Here is a 19,859-nt window from a genome sequence, read left to right on the forward strand (position 1 = left end):
CACGATGGAAACCGTGTAACGACGCAGCGCGCCGACAAGAAAGGAAACTTGGTCTCGCACCGTCTCCAATCTGCAAACACGGTGGCGACGAAGATGTATCCATTTCTCGCAACGCGTCCATGCGTGAAAATGGTGTCCTGCCGTCGCCTGAAACTGCACAGAAGTGCACGAAAACGCCACGCCTCAGACGGCGCGTGACGGAGACCCTATTCCCGGCTGGATGCTACGCGACGACGACAACGAGATAACACAACACGGTGGCGGCCGGCTCCGGCAGGAGTTCGCAGCAAGGAGCCGCCGAAACGACGACCGATTGCAGCAGGGTCGGAGAAAACCACCTGCCCGCTGCCCCACACTCCTAGCACTGCACCTTCAGAATTCTCGGGGGGGAGTAATAAAAAATACAAAAGAAAGAAAAAGCCTGAGCTAGCAGTGGTAGAAGGAGGACTCGGCTTCCATCCCGGGTGCTGTAAGCAAGTCGCTACGCGTTGGTAAAAAGGAAAAAAAACGGCACCCACATTCTGCCTGGCCCCTCACCCAATCAACCCCCCCTTGCACCCACCTGGCGAGCGAAGGAAAACCGAAAACAGGAGGAAAACATACGTGGTCGCTTCTACTCCTTTGCAGTGCACGAAATGCGCCGGTGGGCCTGTGCGGCTTTGACGGCGCGAAGGCCTATTTAATTCCTCCCTTTGGTTTAGGGTAGATAGCAGGATGATGACGTCTCCCCACTGTGGACGCAGAAGAAACTGCCGCCTCGCTCGTCCCAAGGCACAAAATGTCCCTTTTCAAGGCTGAACCCGGCGCAATGCCGACTATAGCTTCGGTGGCCTGACGATCTGTATTGGGCATGACGGCACGCAGGTTTTTTTAACAGTTAGTGACATAGTATGACGCAAAAGCTCGCATATAATACAAACCCGCGTAGAAGGAGCGAGTTCGCCGTTAAGAAAATGAATGAGAGAAAGAAAAGAAAGGGCAATTCATAGTTTTTATAAGACAGAAATATATACTAAATACATACAGCAAAACCGCGTATAGCAGCACCAAAAAAACACTGCCCCGCCCCCCCTTTCGCACGCAATATAATATAAGAGAGCAATTACATCTTTGAAGGCGTTAGTATTCCAATTTAATACGGTTACCAAACTTGGCACACACACGCGGGCAACGTTCTGTGGCAACGAAAGTAAAGCTAAGGAAGCAAAGCGCGCACATGTAAAGAGCGCGAGTAGAGTTTGATAGCGTTGGTTTCAGTTCTCCCTGCCTCGCCCTCATCATGCGGCATCAAATCGGGGGTGCTTAAAGTTACCTGCGCGCACGTGCGAGCCTTCGGAAACACCTCCGCTGCGGAGAACTTGCGCTGCGCTTTCGTTGCAGGCAGCTATATGTAGCATCGCAGTTTGTCGGCGGTAACAATGAACTTGGAGCTCAGAAAAGGAGCGGCAAACATGATAACAATGGAAGAATCGCTTTCTTTTTCTTACTTCACTGCGACAAGAAAAGGAAGTCCAAGCGCAGTCGCCGATTGCGCCATGCTTCCAATGAAAAAGGCCCAATTAGTTTGTCTTTGACGGAGACTGCAGATTTTTACGCTGTTGCCTTCTGAATAACAGCCGGATTATACCGTGGAACAGCATCTGATATACATATATATATATATATATATACACGAGAAGAAAGGGGGTTAACCGAGGGACCCGATATTTATTAGTCATATAATTAGAAGCCAACAAACACTGACACCAAGTACAACATAGGGGAAATTGCATGTGCTTAATAATTGAAATAAAGTAATGATAAATTAATGGAAATTAAAGTGGATGAAAAAACAACTTGCCGCAGGTGGGAACCGAACCCACAACCTTCGCATGTCGCGTGCGATGCTCTACCAATTGAGCTACCGCGGCGGCGTTTCCCCATCCACTTTCTTGGGTATTTATGTGTACTAGCAGAACCCTGGGAGTGTTAGCCAGCGCCCCCACTCACAGACCTTGGCGGCGGACGTGGAACGTCTTTTTTCATCCACTTTATCCACTTTAATTTCCATTAATTTATCATTACTTTATTTCAATTATTAAGCACATGCAATTTCCCCTATGTTGTACTTGGTGTCAGTGTTTGTTGGCTTCTAATTATATGACCTTATATATATATATATATATATATATATATATATATATATATATATATATATATATATATATATATATATATATATATATTTGTTTTTTTTTAAATAGAGTGTGTCTCTTACTCGCTTCTCTTTGTAGCCCACAGATTTCAGACTACAGGAATCCCCAAGCGCGAGGGAAGAGTTGAAAAACAAGCACATGTGCGCAGTAGGGCTGTTGTTTTGCTGCGGCTTATACGACCGGAAACGCTCGCTTTGCAACCAAAGCCACCGCTGAAAACAATGCGAGCTGATACAGGCCAGAATTAGGTAAAGCGAAAAAGGAAAAAAGGCTCTGCAAGACGACTTTTGTCATCTGTTTCCCCCTGCAACCTCGTTTAGGTCGGGCTTGCTTCAGCTTACACGAAATGACGCGAAACAAGAGCAACTCGCCAACTCAACGTGACGTTATTATTACTAGAACTGAAAGAAAGGAAAAGGAATAATGATCGAAAGGGCACAATGTCAACCCCCCAAAAAGGAACGCTTAGTAACGGTACAGGGCAGAAAGACAGGAAATAAAAGAAAATTCCTTTAGGTGGTGCTGAATAGCACTGAAGCCACTGCTGCGCGCTCGAGTTACGTTAACAGAAAGAACGAGAACAAAGGGGTTAACCGAGGGGCCCAATTTTTTATTGATCATATTGTTAGGGGAAGGAAGAAGCCAACAAAGGCACCAAGGACAACATAGGGAAAATTACTTGTACTTACTAATTGAATTAAAGAATATGGCCACTTAATGGCAATGACAGTGGATGAAAAGAACAACTTGTCGCAGGTGGGGAAGGATCCCACATCATCGCATTACGCGTGCGATGCTCTAACCATTTGAACTAGGGCGGCTGGGTTAATTCTAGTAGCAAAGAAAACGCAAATACATGTAAGAAAGTGGATGGGGAAACGGCGCCGCAGTAGCTCAATTGGTTTGAGCATAGCACGCGCAATGCGAAGACGTGGGATCGTACCCCCACCTGCGGCAAGTTTTTTTTTTTTTTCATCCACTTTCATTGCCATTAATTTATCATTTTTTAAAATTCAATTAGTCAGTACAAGTAATTACCCCTATGTTGTCCTTCGTGTCTTTGTTTGTTGGCTTCTTATGATATGGTTAATAGAAGGAGGTACTCGAAAAATAGAGGAGACGCCCAGGACTTGTGCAGAAACCAAGAAAAACTTGCAACCTGAAGGAGGCGCGTCACACAGTGACCCCACGGAGTTACAAAACAAGTCATTTATTCGTTCCCCAGCCAATTAGCCCGAAAACAAACCTGGGATGCGCGATCACACTCCTGCAATACAACGGCCAGATACTGTTGCACCTCGTTACATGGCAGCACACGGCTGACACTCTATAGCCGTCGACCTGTTGCCAGACATGCGACACAGCGAGCAAACCGCGGGACAAAAAAATAAACGACCGAAAGCCGAGGGAAAACGCGAACCGTCCGTGCTGCGCAGCGACGCCAACGCGCTCGACACGGTCTATCACAACGCACGGTTAGCTTCAAAAGGGTGTCTAGTTAGTCCCTTTACCACGTGCACCAAGCGCACACCGCTACCGAGGTTCGCCCGTGCAAGCTGGAAAGAGCTGCGCGGCATTCGCTTCCGATAGCGGCGCAGGAAGCACGGGGGCGCGTGCGTCCGAGGGAATCGCGGTTCACCGAGTGTCTTTTTAACCGGCAGCAGAAGCGAACCTCTCGCTCCCGCCGAGAGTTCCGAACATGTAGGAACGGCAAACGCTTTCGAGGAACGCTTCGCAGTTGAATCGCCGCGCACCCAAACGGCGTTCCTTCCTTTATTTTTTTCTCCAAGGAAAAGAGGCGAGCCCATCTGTTCGAAATGCGGAAGGCCATGGGCTAGATTCCAAGGCTGGAGGAGATCAATGGCGCCCGTTTACGGCGCAGCGAGCACGCCGCGGTCAGGGCGGCGCCCGGGCGGCCGGTCGCTCTTGCTCATGGCCTCGACCTCAAAGGGCGGCAGCACGACCGAAGCGTCGGCCCGGAGCTCTTTCGCAACAGGGTCCTCTCGCTCAACACCTTCGCTGCCAATCCGCGTAACGGCCGAACGAGCCGGGTCATTCGTATATATAGAAACGAGGTCCACATTACCGGTTCTCAACGAAAGCATGCAGCGCTGCGCAAGGCTATAGAGCTGGCACCAGCAGATCAGCGGGTCGGAATCGACGCACTGGAGGCTCCTAGGCGCGACTGTGCCCTACCAGAGACGAAAGCATGTTCAGAAATTGATTCTGGAAGGATACCGAATTTCTCAATTTTTTTATGTGGTCATAATTTTTCTATGCCATTCTGATTCCGGACATATAGTATTTGATTGGTTTCTGGTTAGAAATGAAAAAAAAAAGAAAGAAACGCTGCTCTTGAGGCCAGCTTTCAAGCCCCAATGCCGACTCTAATTCAACTTTGGCACAGTGGGAGCAGCATAACATCAGGCTAGACGAGTGCGACTCGGCATTAGCAATATTGGTACAACCTCCCATGACGAGTACAGCTCGGGATCGGGGCTTAAAAGGTTAATACGTGCTTGTCCAGCGTTACGCAGCGTCAATGCCCCCTTCTTCTGTAAGACGGCCCTTGCTAGCGCAAGTATTCATGCGACATCACGTATGGTATATTATTTTCCTATTCGGAGCTTGCACTGCCCTATTGGTGATACGGATCGAGACAACTTTTCCCCCTGCTCATCGTACAACAATATGGCGGCCTCGATGACGCCTACGGTGGCGCATCCCGCTCTATATATAGCATCCCTGGATTCGCGTGGAACACAGGTCCAACGCCATACACATGACACACCATGATACACGTCACGCTTTCATCGATGTCAGGAAACCAAAGATATCAAGGCGATACCCTCGCGAGAGGACCGAGCCATGACTGTAACGTTTTTGTCAAATCCCAATACCGTAGGTCTCGCTGCCAAGGTATGCTGCATTTATAAATGGGGTGCATCGTCCAAGCGCGAGTGCAGCGCTGGTATTTCTAAACCCGTAATTGGGCGATGCCGTCTCCACCCATTCCGCAACGCTGCGCGGTATTAGGCGAGGCAAGGCGAAGCCGGCACACGAGCCGGTCCAGCCGCGGTGCCGGCGGGCAACGCCCCGCGGCCGTGCACGCGAATGCCCGCCACCGCTGCCGACGCTCATCGGAGACAACAGCGGAGCGCCACCGCGGCGTCGGCGGCAGCAGCGCGCAGCCGCCGCCATTGTTCGGTCGGCGGCGAGCCGTGTCGCGACCTGGAAGCCCGTGGCCGTCGTTAGCGGCGTAAAAACGCAGCGCCTCGCCACAGAGAAGCGAGCCCCGGCCTCCGACGGGACGCCACGGAAATGCGCCGTCAATTAGTAACGCGCCGGCCCGGGCGTAGGAGACAGCAGCGCCCGACGACGGCAGTGGCGCGCGGAGAAAGAAATCACGCAGAAACCAAAACCGGCACCACCCGCCCCCCCCTGTCTTCCGGAACTGGGGCCCCCCGAGGACGCCCGACACGCAGTCCTGCCCCAGACACACGCACGCACTGGGGACCCAGTCCGCGCCGCACGGGGCCCGGTCTTCGCAGCGAAAGAAATTAACCCAAATGAGCGTGGACTCGTCCGTGCAGGCAGTGGCGAAAGCGAATCCCAGCTCTTGGTCACGAGCTCGTTAACTAGGCTGGGTTCACATTGCGCGCTTAACTGTCGGGCCCTTTTCAACAAACCGAACAGTCTGCGTGCTCAATGGGCGCCGTAAGAAGGAAGTCGCAGACTGATGCTGGGTGCCGCAGTGGGGGTACGCGTTTCACGACGCCCCGACTGCAGTCTCGGAACACACGTGGCCGTGAAACCGACAACTCAATACTGTCCCCTATAGGTTTAAGCTATACATAAACAAGTCTGGTAGTACAGCAATAGTACGTACGTAGGACCGGCGCAGAAACACTGAATGGCGCCTAATTTCGTGTCGGAAATTAACGAGACGATGCAAATATCGCGGGACCTAATTTAGCACCGCTTTTCCTCGCAGGTGTCTGCGCGTGTGTATCTTGCGCAGCACACTTTGCGTCCGCGGCGGTGGTCAGAACCAGCTGCCAGCCTGAGGCGATACCTCGAAAGGCGTGGCACGGGACACCATCAGCGTTCTTCTCCCCGGTCGCGACATGCTTCACTGACCAAGGCGGCCACCGGCGTTACAGAAAAGGAAGCCAAACACGCGCAGCAGGTCCGCAGCAGCTGCGGCAATGACGTCCTAATCCAGCCGGCCAAATATCCTCACTGCAGGTTCTGAACCTTCAGCTCATTCGGCACATCTCGCGTGTGGTCTCTCGCTCCCGCTCATTCTCTCCCATACACGAAGCTAGCTTTCTCTTGTCAGCAAAGGGTGCCGCCGAGATGAAAAATGATAAACCTGACTGGTTTATTACATCCCTCTCTCGTTCCGCGCTGAATTTAAATCATGAGGCATTTTCTTTCTTTCTCCCTCTTCAATCCCTGGCTCGTGTATGAGCTGGTGCTACTTGCCGAAGCCACCCTTTCTCAGGCATGCAAGGACTCGATGGAACACAAGCAATCAAGGAGTGAACAAAGTCCAGCGCTCACTCGATCGCAGATCGACCAAAACCACCTGCAGCGAGCAGGCCGCATCCATTTTTCTCTTTCCTTTGCTGGAAAGAAAAAAATAAGGGGGGGCAGAATGGCCGGTCGACTTCATTACTCGTGTACGCCATCCTCATTACAGGCTGGCGCCACACAAGATATTGCGTCTCGCGGCCACGGCGACGGGGCCGGGACGTCGTAACGGCACCGGCGGTTTATAAGGGAAACGTGTGGGTAAGCGCTGGATTCCTGTCACGTCTCTTCCACGCCAACGGAACCCTGCGAGCAGATTTCGCTCACCATCACCGTGAAGGGGGGACAGTCGAGGCGAGAGGCAAGAATGCGCCAGAAACGGTGTCTCCGCCGATGCCTTCCCAAGCAGTACCAGTTTTAATGGCCTTTCAAGCTGCCCAGAAAAAGAAGTTTAAAAAAAAAGAAGCGAGAGCAGCAAATCAGCCAGCCATGCAGCTGCTTTGCCAGTGAGCGCTATTAAAATCGACCGGGTCACGTATCGCGCACGCCGTGCGCGGACTGGCCGACGGATAACGGTGTCGCAGCTAAACTGGGGAAGAAAAAAAATGAGAAGACAGTGCCCGTACTCGCAAAGCAGGGCGCAATAAATTATGATTAATCGCCGACAGTGGACTTATTAAAAGCCCAGTCGGTTGGCCAAGACAAACATATCCTGCGGACGAAATGGCTTGTGAATTATGCCCCTAGTTTAGTGCTTCAATGGGAGACAAACGCTGGACTGCGAATAATGTACAAAAGATGCTTCCGGCTATGCGTTGGCGAAATGCGAAGAACGAGACACAAGTATGCTTTATAGAGAACTATAGTAGGGGAGGCCATTTTAAGTCAATTTCCGACTACACTGTCGTACGCCTAATTCTCGCTGGATTTAGCGCAAGTGATCCTAGCACTGTCCCATGTCGACGATAAGATCCGAGAAGTAGAGGGCTTGCGAACTTGAATTAAGGCGTCACGAAGGACAGTCAGTACTTCTTTAATGCCAGCAAGGGCACCTACACCAAAGAAGTTGAATATGCCTCGATCGACACTTGGCAATGACAGCCACATGACAACCTGCCGTAGCCATACACCAGGCTTCGTAGCAGTAGCTCGAGTCTTTCGCGCTGGCGTGCCTGTGCGTGCGTACGGGCGTCTGTATGTGTAGCCTCTTGCGCACGTGCTTCCCTTTCCACATTTTCGAAACGCACCTTCAGTAAAGTGGCAACTACCCTAGCCTTCCCACGTCACAGACCCGTCGATGAGCCTCGACCACATCCCTTAACTAAAGCGAGGTCAACCCGGACCACGAGTGTTTATGGCGGCGCTCGTGGGACTGACATGTTGAACGGGATCGCTTGAGGCGTCGCGCGCTCCCACCACCGGCCAAGCAACTCGACAAAACGCAAGCGGTCGCGTTTCGGCGACTTCAGAGAAACACATACCCACACCCAAAATACATTAACAAAATCACAAAGGGCAGGGAAAGCGACAAATGTAGGCTCTGTTCAGAAACAGGAACACTCAGACACATAATGTGGGAATACACCTCGCTCCCGTTCTCTCATCCCCCCGTCAGTAGCGAGACTGACTAGACAGCCTGCTCAGTTCCGGGGACGTCGACCGACAACTTGAGCTGGTGGACTGGGCGAAAAAGGCCAAGCAGGCCCAGGGCCTTACTTGAGCCCTAACCCTCAGCCACGTCCCTCTTTACCCTTCCCCCTTTCGATAAAGTTTATCACCACCAGCAAGCTTTGACTCAAGACTGGCACGACGTCCTTGGTTCGTGAGTACATTTTATTATTATTATTTTATTATAAGCAGGACCTAGTCAGTGTACAAACTGCTTCCTGTATGCGGGATGTTTTTCTTCTTTTTTTTCTCTCTCTCTCTCTCGCTCCTTCTGTTCAGAAGTTAGCCACCTTTTTAACGCCATGCAGTTCCCGCCTAAACTGACACGCCCGTAAGGAACATGGTTCTATTGCCCGGCCGGAGGCACCGTATAGGTTGTTTCGACAAAGCAGGCTACCGGCAAACCCGACTCGACAGATCCGGCTCCGTTTGGCAAAGGCGGCACACAGGGTCCGTCTCCTAAGCTCGCCAGCGCGGCGGGCAGGCAAGCCCGCTATGGTAGCAGCTGCGTTTAACAACGGGGGCCTGCGGCGCATGACGGCGCACGACGCTAGGCCCTCGCCCCCAACCTCACCTACCCCCCCCCCCCCCCCCGCCCCCACCGCCGCCAATCGGCGCTGCTTGCTCCATTCCGATCTCTCCGCCCGGCTGGCTGTTAAAAGTGCACAGCTGCCGCCTGTCTTTGGGCTGGAAGCAGCATCAACAGGGGCCAGCAGCAGCGACAAGGAAGCGGGCGACATGCGATGGTGGCGGAGAGAGGAGCAGACACACGCAGCGTGCGCCGCTACCCTTTCCCGCCCGCCAGCCAAAGAACAGGCACAGCGGGGAACCGCTTATCCCTCTCTCACTCGGCAGAGATGGAGATCGAACGACGGACCGAAATAAGTTCGGCGGAGACAGCATGCTCCCAACATTTCACACAAGTACTATTACATCATCTTCTACAGCTAAAGCTATATATATTACATAATTATTTTATTTTCTCCATCCACGCGTTCGTACAAGGCATGCTTTCGGAGAGCGTGTACTGAAGGCGGAACGCGAAGAGCGCCGGCGGCAGTCAGCCCGCTTGCTATTTTAAATAATACACCCACTTGATTTCCACTCACTGTAGGGGCCGGTCCGAACCCAGTACATTTCTTTTTTTTATCGGTCCCAGCAAACTTGTACCGAAGCAAAGGAACATTAGAGGGTTTCGAAGATGTTAAAAGGAAAGAGTGCCTGCCAATACGACTTGCTATGCATGTAACAAGCGCGCCCACACTTCTCCTATATGCAAAGATTGCGCCCTTCAGGCGCTTGGCAAAAAGAAGAAAGAAAAAAAGAGAAAAATGCTGACTTTATCGATTCTTCTCAAAGCTCCACGTGCCTGGGACGAAGTGGCAAAGACATTCGGCCACTACCGGTTTTTCAACGCCTTCTCCAATGTAGTCGGACCAGACACGGAGTGAAGTTTGCAAGAATTGATAGCACATCGGATGCCAAGACAAGAAAAAGAAAAGGTGGCAAGGCGCAGGAAAGATGAAAATGCGGGAAAGTACCGATACCGAACAATAAGTTCCACCCAGAAAGTGCTTCTTATTGGGTATTTATTTATTATTTATTTGTTTATTTATTTATTTTCATGGATTACACGAGTTCACTACACCGGTCCGCCAAAAGTTGGTGTAAGATGTAAAAATATATTCTGGAGCTCACAGACACACCGCGTGGTCTTTACGGTAGACGTAACATCGCCGGTCGTAAGACACGGTGGCCTCAAAGCAGTCACGGACAGCATCGGAAACTGTCACGCGACAGAATCAGCATTTGCACCGGCAAACGCTCGTCGCTTCAAGAGTGTTGATTGCCCGGCTTTAAGTTCGCGCTTCCAGTGATACATGTTCGCTCCCAAACTTTCACACAAGTGCTATCACATAGAGAGAAGAATAGAATTTATTGATTGGAAAGACAGAGAGGTCGACCTGAGCTAGTGCGCTCTAGTCTGCTGCTCTGCACTGGGGAAGAGGGAAGGGGAGTGAAAAGAGTGAGTGATGTGATGCTATCACATCATCTTCTATACAGCTTAGGGAACCACACACCCTCGGAGTACAGACGCGACACACCGAGTCACCTTGGCGCTGCCAAGCCAAAAGAAGTCCCCGAAACGAGTGCCGCCACCTGCACCGAGTCCCTCGCATCACGGAAGCAAACAACCCAGCGAAAAAGTCCCGTTCCACTGCCTGCTTATGGACATCCATGTGTGACGTTCTGCCGCAGTTCGGCTATGAATGGGTCGCGCTTCATTGCCCCGTGACTGCGGATACAGTCAGTTCATATTGAAACATCGGCGCAGGTCGTGATGACGTGCCTTTATATAAATAAATGGCAGACGTCACGGCTGCGTCATAGTTACTGCATCGCTGTCTTTCCGAACGCCTACGCTGCCGTTTCCTCTGCCAGACTTGCGAAGGGTTATTTGTTTGTATGCTTCGAAATTTCAGGTATTTCGATTCGCTACTAACGCCACCTGTCGCGGAAGCAGCAAACGAGATATAGAGGAAATGAGGAAGCAAAACAAAAGGGGGAATCTTGGAGCATTTCCCCACAGAACGACACGCAAACTGCCGCCAGCGTTCGCCTTCTGACCACACACCATCGTGAAGTTGCAATAAAATATGCTTTATACAGAAGACGGCCGATAGAGACAACTTCTAGGAAAACAGAATAAGAGAGAAAACCTTTTGCAAACATTTTAACAGAGAGAGGACGACTACAAAAACACAGTAAAAAGCGATTCTCGAATGTTTGGCCTGTTAAGCGCTAGAAGATGAGCCTTCTGGTTTCGCAGCGTCGACTCGTTCGTGAATGCCCTTAGGCGTAATTTTGATGAGGGTATGCGGCTACTAAGATTTAGAAAAGTCGTAAACCGGTACTTTCCACAGGGCCGCTTGGAAAAACGCAGCTGCGCACACCGATCTGCGATTCCCCTGGCAATTTACCCGCACGGCGACGCGACTATCCATGACAGAATGGCGGCGCGTGGAACAGCCACGCGGGAAGAGCCTCGTAATCGCGAGGTTAAACGACTTTCCACAGGCCTGGGCACCGCAGTCAAGCGGGCGCGTATCGATAGCCCAACGAGCAGCCACGCAAACGCGCGTATATGACCCGTAACTGCTTGGCATAGTCTAGCCTAACTCAGGAAGACGGGGCCGCGAGCCGCAGTGCAATATAAAACAGGAAACCACTACGCTGACGGAACTGCGACCAAGACGAAGGATATCAGCAGAGAAATCGAGGCGCACTGACGCAAGAAAATGCAAAAGCGAAACGACTATAATCGGCGAGCCCGTCGTGATGGGTATGAAAGTGCCAATTACTGGTGTCCAAGATAGGAACGAAATACTGGCCTGTATTCGCAAAGCATGTCGTAACACATAGATGCTCTAAAGAACAAGCGATACCCCATTGTGAGCGAATACAGCTGACCAATGACAAACGCTTCTCACGAGCGAACAGTTCTGTATACCTGCATATTTACAAAGATGCAGGCCCTCTGCCATAGAGTCGTCGGCAAAATCAGGCGCCGGCCAGTCAGAGAATACCGGGTGTTTCAGCGAACATTTTGAAACAATTCTTACAAGTTGCCTGTGGCAGATAACACAATTCTAGTCCTCAAGCTGGTCTACTCGAAGAGGCGGACATACTTGCACGATAAACTGAAATGCATAACCAACTAATTAACAAAGATACACTAATTATGTGCTTAGCTTATTACTGTATGGCACATATTGCAATTTACAAATTCTGGCGGGCAAAACTAGGCTTATCCGCTTGAAAAGAATTGCGTAGATGGCATCATTTGAGACATGCGCCATCAAACGCGCGGCAGAAATGCACCGTCATTCCACTTAACAAAACGTCGTTTTATTGACTAAAGCAGAAACAACAACAAAAAAACTGGACCGCCAATGGATTTCTTCGCAAAGTTCGGGAATTAATATCTCGAAACTGGTGCCATCCTGAGAATTCGTTTCAAGTGGATCTCGCGAACTCCACGGCTAGAATTTGTCAATTGCCATATGTGCCATAAGGTAATTAGCTAGAAACTTAATTAGTGCATCTTTGTTAATTACCCGATCATGCATTTCAATTTCTCGCGCAAGCAATGTCCGCCACTTCGAGCAGACCAGCTCAAGGACTAGAAATGTGCTATCTTCCACAGGCAATCTTTAAAATTATTCGCTGAAACACTCGGTATATCATCACCAACGGCCATCGGCCAATCAGAAACAGTTCTCGGAAACAAAGTTCGCCATTTTGATCTTGTACTCGAGAAAAATGCGAGCGCCGCAAGACTTCCATTCAAATTCCGCTGCACAAGCGGTTTTGCTCTATAGGTCGACTCCAGCGGCCAGAACCGTCAATTCATAAAGGCTGAAAGCGCGCAATGCAACGACGTCGCTGCGACAACATAACCTGTCACAGCGACGATATACAACAACCTCGAGGAGGCGCTAACAGCGGTGAGATGGCTCCGACATCCGTGGAAGGAGGGACAAGCACGCCGCCATCGACACAGCGGTATACGGTGAGAAACGCCACGACCTTCGCATGTGCGGGTCATGCCTGTAACTCTCGAGAGGGCGCGTGTATACGCTTATCTTATCTCCTCCTGCGCGCCGTGTAGCAGTGCTAGGACACGGCTACATCTCGAATGACCTATATTGGACACTGAAGATAAGAGCCACCGCTACTGGGAAATTGCGCACTCTGTTCAGCGCCCCTTTGCTCACAAAGGACAATTTTTAGTCGGAAGCGGCTGCACGGCAAAGGCAAATCAGGGGGCCGTATATCAAGCCTGCTTGGATCCTCTATCGTCGGTTTTTTTTTCTTTTTTTTTCCCTCCTGTAGCCGACCTTTGCATCGCTTTCTTTGTGATGTCCATGCCCTTGACTGGATTTGCACTCGCGTTATCGCGGTTCGCACAGTCTGTTCCTCGGTCTGCGGCCAAATGTGCTTTTTTTTTTCCCCCTCGTCTCTCCGACTATATACACAGATAGGTGCTTGATCCAAGGGCGTTCATCAAAGCAGTTGGTTTTTCGATAGCATCTGTACCTTCAAACTCCTTCATATTGTATGACACAGCATTCCGGTAATAGGCATTCTCCGTCTTCTTTTCTTCTTTCGTATTTTTTCGCCATCCGGTTTCGTAACGGGCGAACACGAAGCGCCTGCGTTACGTAATTATCCTGCCTCCACGACTCCTGCCCTCAAATTTCCGCAATAGGATAAATGCTACGGTTTCGGAAGCAAGGAAATAAAAAAAAAGAGAGAAACTGTAAAATACGTCAGGCGAGTGCGCAAGCCAAGTTACGCACCGGCAAAGAACAGGCCATGTGTAATCTCCGATCCAGATCCACTGCATCCGTTTGGGTCCTGGTTGCTCGGCAACCATCCGCTGGCGCTATGGAGCATCCGCGTTACGTAGAACAAACTAATACAATAGCGATGACTTCGGCAAAGGCACGCCATCTTATGCGACGACGACTACACGTCGTGGCAACAAGCCGCGTTGCCGGCCCGGAACAGCGTAACGGCTGTCTCAGCTCGCGAGTCGGCAGAAAGAGCGTCGTACAGCTCCACAGCGCTAAGGCGATGATGGTTTAGGGGACACTGTAGAAATGCCAAGTCAGCTGCATATACTGGTAGATTATTCTTTCAAGAATCTTACCAATTATTCGACGGGTATAAAGGCCTGATTATCCGAGAAGATGAAGGCCACACGTCCCTCTTTCCGCCGATAAATATCCGCACCCAAAATATGCCGCCGATGACGTCAGGGTGACGTCATACATTTGATAGGCCTTTCTCTTTCTTTTTTTTTCTATTTCTTTCTTTTTTTTTAGCAAGGAAAGTCCACGGAAGTTTCTAGATTCAGCCCTCACTTACTTTAGACTACAGTGTGGTTATATGACGTCGCAGGTGCGGCTGATGAGCTAAATTTCAAGCTGACCTCACCGCCCACCTTTCGTCCTCGCATGACTTCTGACTTTTCTGGCTTGTTTGTGTTCACTGCGCGACTACGCTCTCGCGCAGCTGAGAAAAGGACCAGCATTATCTCTCGGGAGTGCCCTTTAATTCGGAGGAAAGCATGCCAGACTCACAGGGTCCCCGGGGGCTGTACGTCTCGTAGCTGGAGCACGACACGGGCGACAGTCCGCTGCTGTTGGCCAGTCCGTTGAGTAGCGGCGGCGGCGGGGACAGCGAGCCCACCGACATCTGCGACGACGGCGACGAGATCCACGCACCGGCGTCATCCTGGCGCACGCGCTTCGAGGGCGCCGGGCCCCCGTCGCTGGCCGCGCCGCCGATGCAGGGGCTGGGCAGCCGGGGCTCCACCTGCGACGACACGAGCACGAACACGTTCGGGCGGCGATACGCAAAACCGCGTCGCACACAGACGGCTGCACGCGGGCGAGCGCTTCGACTGCTCCGCGTGGGACACCGGGACCTCGCTTCGGTGGATGGACGGAAAATTTTATTTGGTCCTGCAAGTAATGATAATTAACCGCTAAGCGGGCCGCTCCCACGTCGGCACCGGAAGGCCAAGCCTCACGGCCACGTCGTGAGCTCGCTTCGGTGGAATCAACAAGCGTTATTTCTGGCCCCCTTCTTTCTGAACGCTCTAAAACGCGGGTCTTCGCAATCTGCCTTTTTGCAGGAACTAGCGCGGCGAACTGGTAGAGATCGTTTAGAACCGCATACTGCGTGCAAGTAGTCCACGTAGCCCATCTCGTAAGCTAATCCCGAAAGGTTTAACAAGTTAGTCGTCGGTCGTCAACGTACAGCGTTCCAAACCGGACGCCGAAAAACGGCCGTGCGCAATGTGTCCGGACGAATATCTTCGGAGCTAAACGATACGCGATTATTGCAAGGCTCAACTCGGGGCGCAAGGACAAAAGCGCCTGGGAAGCAACTAAGCAAGACGGCAACTTCGATTCCCTAGCGCATTTTCCCTCTTTTTTCCACCCTTAGCCGTAAGAGCGCCGTACGCCGATATGCAAGACGGTACCCGTTCCGCGCGTTGCTATATAGCGCCGGTTTCAACGAGAGTCTCGACTTAATTAAATTACGGGGTTTTTACGAGCCAAAGCCATTTTCTGATTATGAGGCACGCCGTAGTGGAGGACGCCGGAAATTTTGACCACCTGGGGTTCTTTAACGTGCACTTAAATCTAAGTACACGGGTGTTTTCGCATTTCGCACCCATCGAAATGCGGCCGCCGTGGCCGGGATAGTCTCGACTTCCGATGCCAGTGATCGAGGAGGGCAGCTATAATGGCGGCTGTCGACAGAATGTAGGCCACACGTGGATGGCATCGTGCCGGGTTATCTCTCCTTGAGACGCCTATTAATTTTATCCACTGAACATTTAGTTTCACCACAGACGACGGAAAGCGCACAGAATCACGAAGAGCGTACAGTTTATACATAACTGATGCGGAGTCGTCAATTCAGTGAATTTTGTCAAGTTTACAAAGTGTGGCCTGCATACGACAACTTTCTACGGGAACGTCATATACGAGATTGCGCCAATTATTTTATGTCTACTAGCATACCTGGAAAGAACTTATCCATTAATTTTAAAGAGAATCATGCCTGACGTAATACATCGCAGAAAAAAAAAAAGAAGCGAAAGCCGTCAAGTCGTCACACGACGACACAACGAAAATGAGAGCAAACACGCAGCCGTCTACCTTGGAGCTTGTTTTACTTTTACTTTTTACGCGTATTACTCAAACTCCAATTAAAATTGTTTCAAACTGCAAGGGACAGATTTTAAGTACAGTACCGTTGTTCTACTGTCTAGGCAGCTTTCCTTTTTTTTTCTTTTTTTGCAGACTCCCCTGTCTGAATTTTATATAAAGAGAAAACAAGATTCGATTGATTGATTTTGATGCACTATCTTGGCTTGTACGACAGGGGATACGTGAGACACTGGAAGTATACTGTCTCAACACTGTTAGGTTGCCCTACACAAGACGGCCGGCCTCTCAGTAATGGCTCCATTATTGAGCCGAGGGCATAGGCTAGCAAGCAGCGAAGGAAGAGACGGTGGCTAGGATAGGCCAGCCAGTCCTCCAGCTCGCGCGCTCCCGCTTAGTTTCCATTTCTAGGGCGACGTCCGCCACCGTGCGTCGGGTCCAAGGAGGGTGCGCGGAGAAACGCACTCGCGAGATTTCGCGCGTCATCCCGCACTGCGCGCGCACTCTCGGCAGGCAGGCGGTCCATATGCGCACGCACCTTGACCACGCTGGGCAGGTTGGGCGACAGTGCCGGCGGCGACCCGGCGGCCAGGCCCCCGGCCCCCTGGGCGGCCTGCAGCAGCATGGGTTTCAGGGAGGCCACCTCGTCCGAGGATGGGGCAGCCGCCGCCGCCGCCGACCGGCGCCCCAGCGGCTGCAGCTGCAGCTCAGAGAGCATCGGGCCGCCGGACGGCGCCTCCACACGACGCGGGTCCCCAGGAAACCATTCGAGCAAACCGGCTGCACGAGACAAAGAAAAAGGGCGGCACAAAATGAGCGCCTTTTCACGGCGACGCGCACAGAAAACTTCTGGCGCACGGCAACATCGACTTCGGCACTTGCTATCGCGTCAATAACAAACAAAGCAGCGTGGTTCGTGCCCCTTCGTCGCCCGCCTGAGAGACCCCCTTTGAGGTGACGTATTGTCGCGAAACATTTTACATACGTTTAAGAGAACCGTCGGCGGGCGCAGAAAAAGCAAAAAGAAGAAAGAAAGGAAAAGAGGCCGATTAAAGTGGCTTCACACGCGTGTTCCCCGCATTGCCCTCCAAACTCGGCAAAAAAAAAAAAAAAAAAAGCAAGCCCGGAGACGGCGAGAAGCGCCGCATCTTCTCACTCTCGCGTCTCGTTAAGCCGCGCTGCCTAACTGCGCATAATGCACCCACCGGGGAACCTTCCGACAGGCCCCTCACTTCTTTCGTCGAACTCGGGAAACTGACGCGGAAGATGCGCTCTCTTCTTTGCTCAACCAACGGTGCCTCTTCACCACTATTTATTAACGCTTCGTCACCTAAGGCACTTCGTCGACCTGTTGCAGTTTTAAGCCGTGGCATCGCCATTCGACTGAAGCAGTCGCTGTGCTCTCGACAAAACTCCGGAGGAGTCGCTCGACATACACCGCTACGCCGAGTAGACGCCGAGCGCGCCTTGTAGCGAAACTATACAGGTGAAGAACAGTCGAGGCGCGTTGTGTGTGTGTGTCTGTGTGTGTGTGTGTGTGTGTGTGTGTGTGCGTGCGTGCGTGCGTGCGTGCGCGCGCGCGCAGTGACAGCTTCATTCAAGTGGCCGACCAGTAAAACGAGGGTCTGCGGGCACTTTCTGGAGTCGCGATACGCGCACCTACACAATCGGCCCATCGCGACGACGTCACTAGCCAGTCGCGAAGTAAGATACGAAGTGTGTGTGTGTGTGTGTGTGTGTGTGTGTGTGTGTGTGTGTGTGTGTGTGTGTGTGTGTGTGTGTGTGTGTGTGTGTGTGTGTGTGTGTGTGTGTGTGTGTGTGTGTGTGTGTGTGTTTACACGACCGTGTGCTGTGCGGAGACTGGAACGGCGAGGGTGCGCGGTTGGTACGGAGACGGCAAAACGGAGGAAGGGAAAAAAAAGAAAACATAAGAACGGCGGTGACGTGGGCCGCGGAATGTCATTAGCTAAGGTAGAATACGAGGAGGAGAGGTGCGTGCGAGAAAGGGCGAAAACACGCCATTTCCGACGGGCAACAACCGCTGATAAATGACCCCATCTACATTTTTTTTTTTATCCTCCTTTTTTCTTCCGAAGGACACCATACCTACGCGGTGAGTTGTTATTTGCGAAACATATCACACGCGTGACAAGAGCGGACGTATAAGAGGACCCTCCTATATATATATATATATATATATATATATATATATATATATATATATATATATATATATATATATATATATATATATATATCGGCAACACATTTAAAACACACGGATACTGTTGGATGCAGACTTTGTCTACATGGGTGGGAACGAATTCTTTTTCGCAAGGCGACCAATGAACGATGCCTGTATGTCACTGAAGGTAACATGACTCCGCCAATCCAGCATACTGGCGACCTACTAGGCTACATCAACACTGCACTTGTCGCAGTACTCAAATATATAGGCTTTCCCACAATTACTACAGGGAACTCTGGCGTTGCGATCCTTCGGCAACCACGGGAATTATGGGTAGCCCATGCATTTCTCTGGTCTTCGTGCTTGGGGTTCCAGAGGTGGTTGCGGCTTCGTTTGTTACGCCTTTTCGGGGCTTAAGCTGGCCTGAATTTCAAAGCAATAAGGTTCTGCGAGCACGCATAATCGCTGCTAATTGCAGTGGTTCCTCCTGTCCATGCATCCGCGGCGTAAACGTTTCAATATCGGGCTTATGTGCTTTAGAGGTCCGGTGTTCGAATCCTCCCGTCGAACAATTGTAATAATGTTTATTTCATTATTTATGACGCAGTACTTAAAAGAAAAAAAACTATCACGTTGCCATTTAAAGCCATATGGACGCAAGGTATACGCAAATCTATGCATACATATTAAACTATGAACATACAAAAGTGTTTATGTTCAAATACGGCGACGGTGGCAAACCCTTGCGACGTTGTTATCAAGCGTACGATAAATGGTATGCAACGTCACTGCGTTGCAAAAAAAAAATAAATAAATTAGCGGGTTTTACATGCGAAAACCACTTTCTGATTATGAGGCACGCCGTAGTGGAGGACTCCGGAAATTTCGACCACCTGGGGTTCTTTAACGTGCACCTAAATCTAAGTACACGGGTGTTTTCGCATTTCGCCCTCATCGAAATACGGCCGCCGTGGCCGGGATTCGATCCCGCGACCTCGTGCTCAGCAGCCCAACACCATAGTCACTGAGCAACCACGGCGGGTATCACTCACTGCGTTGCAGGACCTTCCTCTAAGAAGAAAATACTTTTTTTTTAATTATTCGTTATCATGGCACATCCTGACACGCCCAGTCCCGCGGCCAGCAGATAAAAAATGGAACATAGTCGGTCACTGGAATAAAAGTACATAAAGCGCCGCGAAGGGCCGTTACCAACAATGCGGCATGCGAGATGCAACAATACTGCAGCACTTCCCGTTTGCGCCTACGATGATACGTGATCGTTACGCCAAAGCCGCCTAGCAACCATTATATCATATTGTACTCACCGTTAAAGGAAAAAAAAAAAGATGGGAAGATAGGAAAAGCACTTGGTCAAAACGTCATTTCTCTAGATTGATTCAGAAGCCAGCAATAGCTAAATAATGCTTGAGTGGAGAGAGCGTTCGGTCGGTTTCTCTAAAAGAACGCGATCCGATCGAATTGTGCTATCCCGAAGTCATTGCGTTTTAGCGGTGCCAC

The 19,859-nt window shown here is 50.9% G+C and overlaps 1 protein-coding gene across 4 annotated transcripts in view; it reads right to left on the bottom strand.

Moving 5' to 3' along the window:
- Nucleotides 1-19,859, bottom strand: part of LOC135906953 (ecdysone receptor-like) — a 178,582-nt gene that overhangs the window by 67,730 nt on the left and 90,993 nt on the right. For all 4 annotated transcript variants that reach the window (XM_065438585.2, XM_065438583.2, XM_065438584.2 and 1 more), the window contains 2 exons: nucleotides 16,689-16,930; nucleotides 14,549-14,783 (listed from right to left, as the gene is read on the bottom strand). In XM_065438585.2, the coding sequence (XP_065294657.1) occupies nucleotides 14,549-14,783; nucleotides 16,689-16,868 (415 nt within the window). In that variant the 5' untranslated portion in view covers nucleotides 16,869-16,930. The remainder of the gene's footprint in view (nucleotides 1-14,548; nucleotides 14,784-16,688; nucleotides 16,931-19,859) is intronic.

The sequence above is a fragment of the Dermacentor albipictus genome, chromosome 1 (assembly GCF_038994185.2).
Source record: "Dermacentor albipictus isolate Rhodes 1998 colony chromosome 1, USDA_Dalb.pri_finalv2, whole genome shotgun sequence".
NCBI lineage: Eukaryota > Metazoa > Arthropoda > Arachnida > Ixodida > Ixodidae > Dermacentor > Dermacentor albipictus.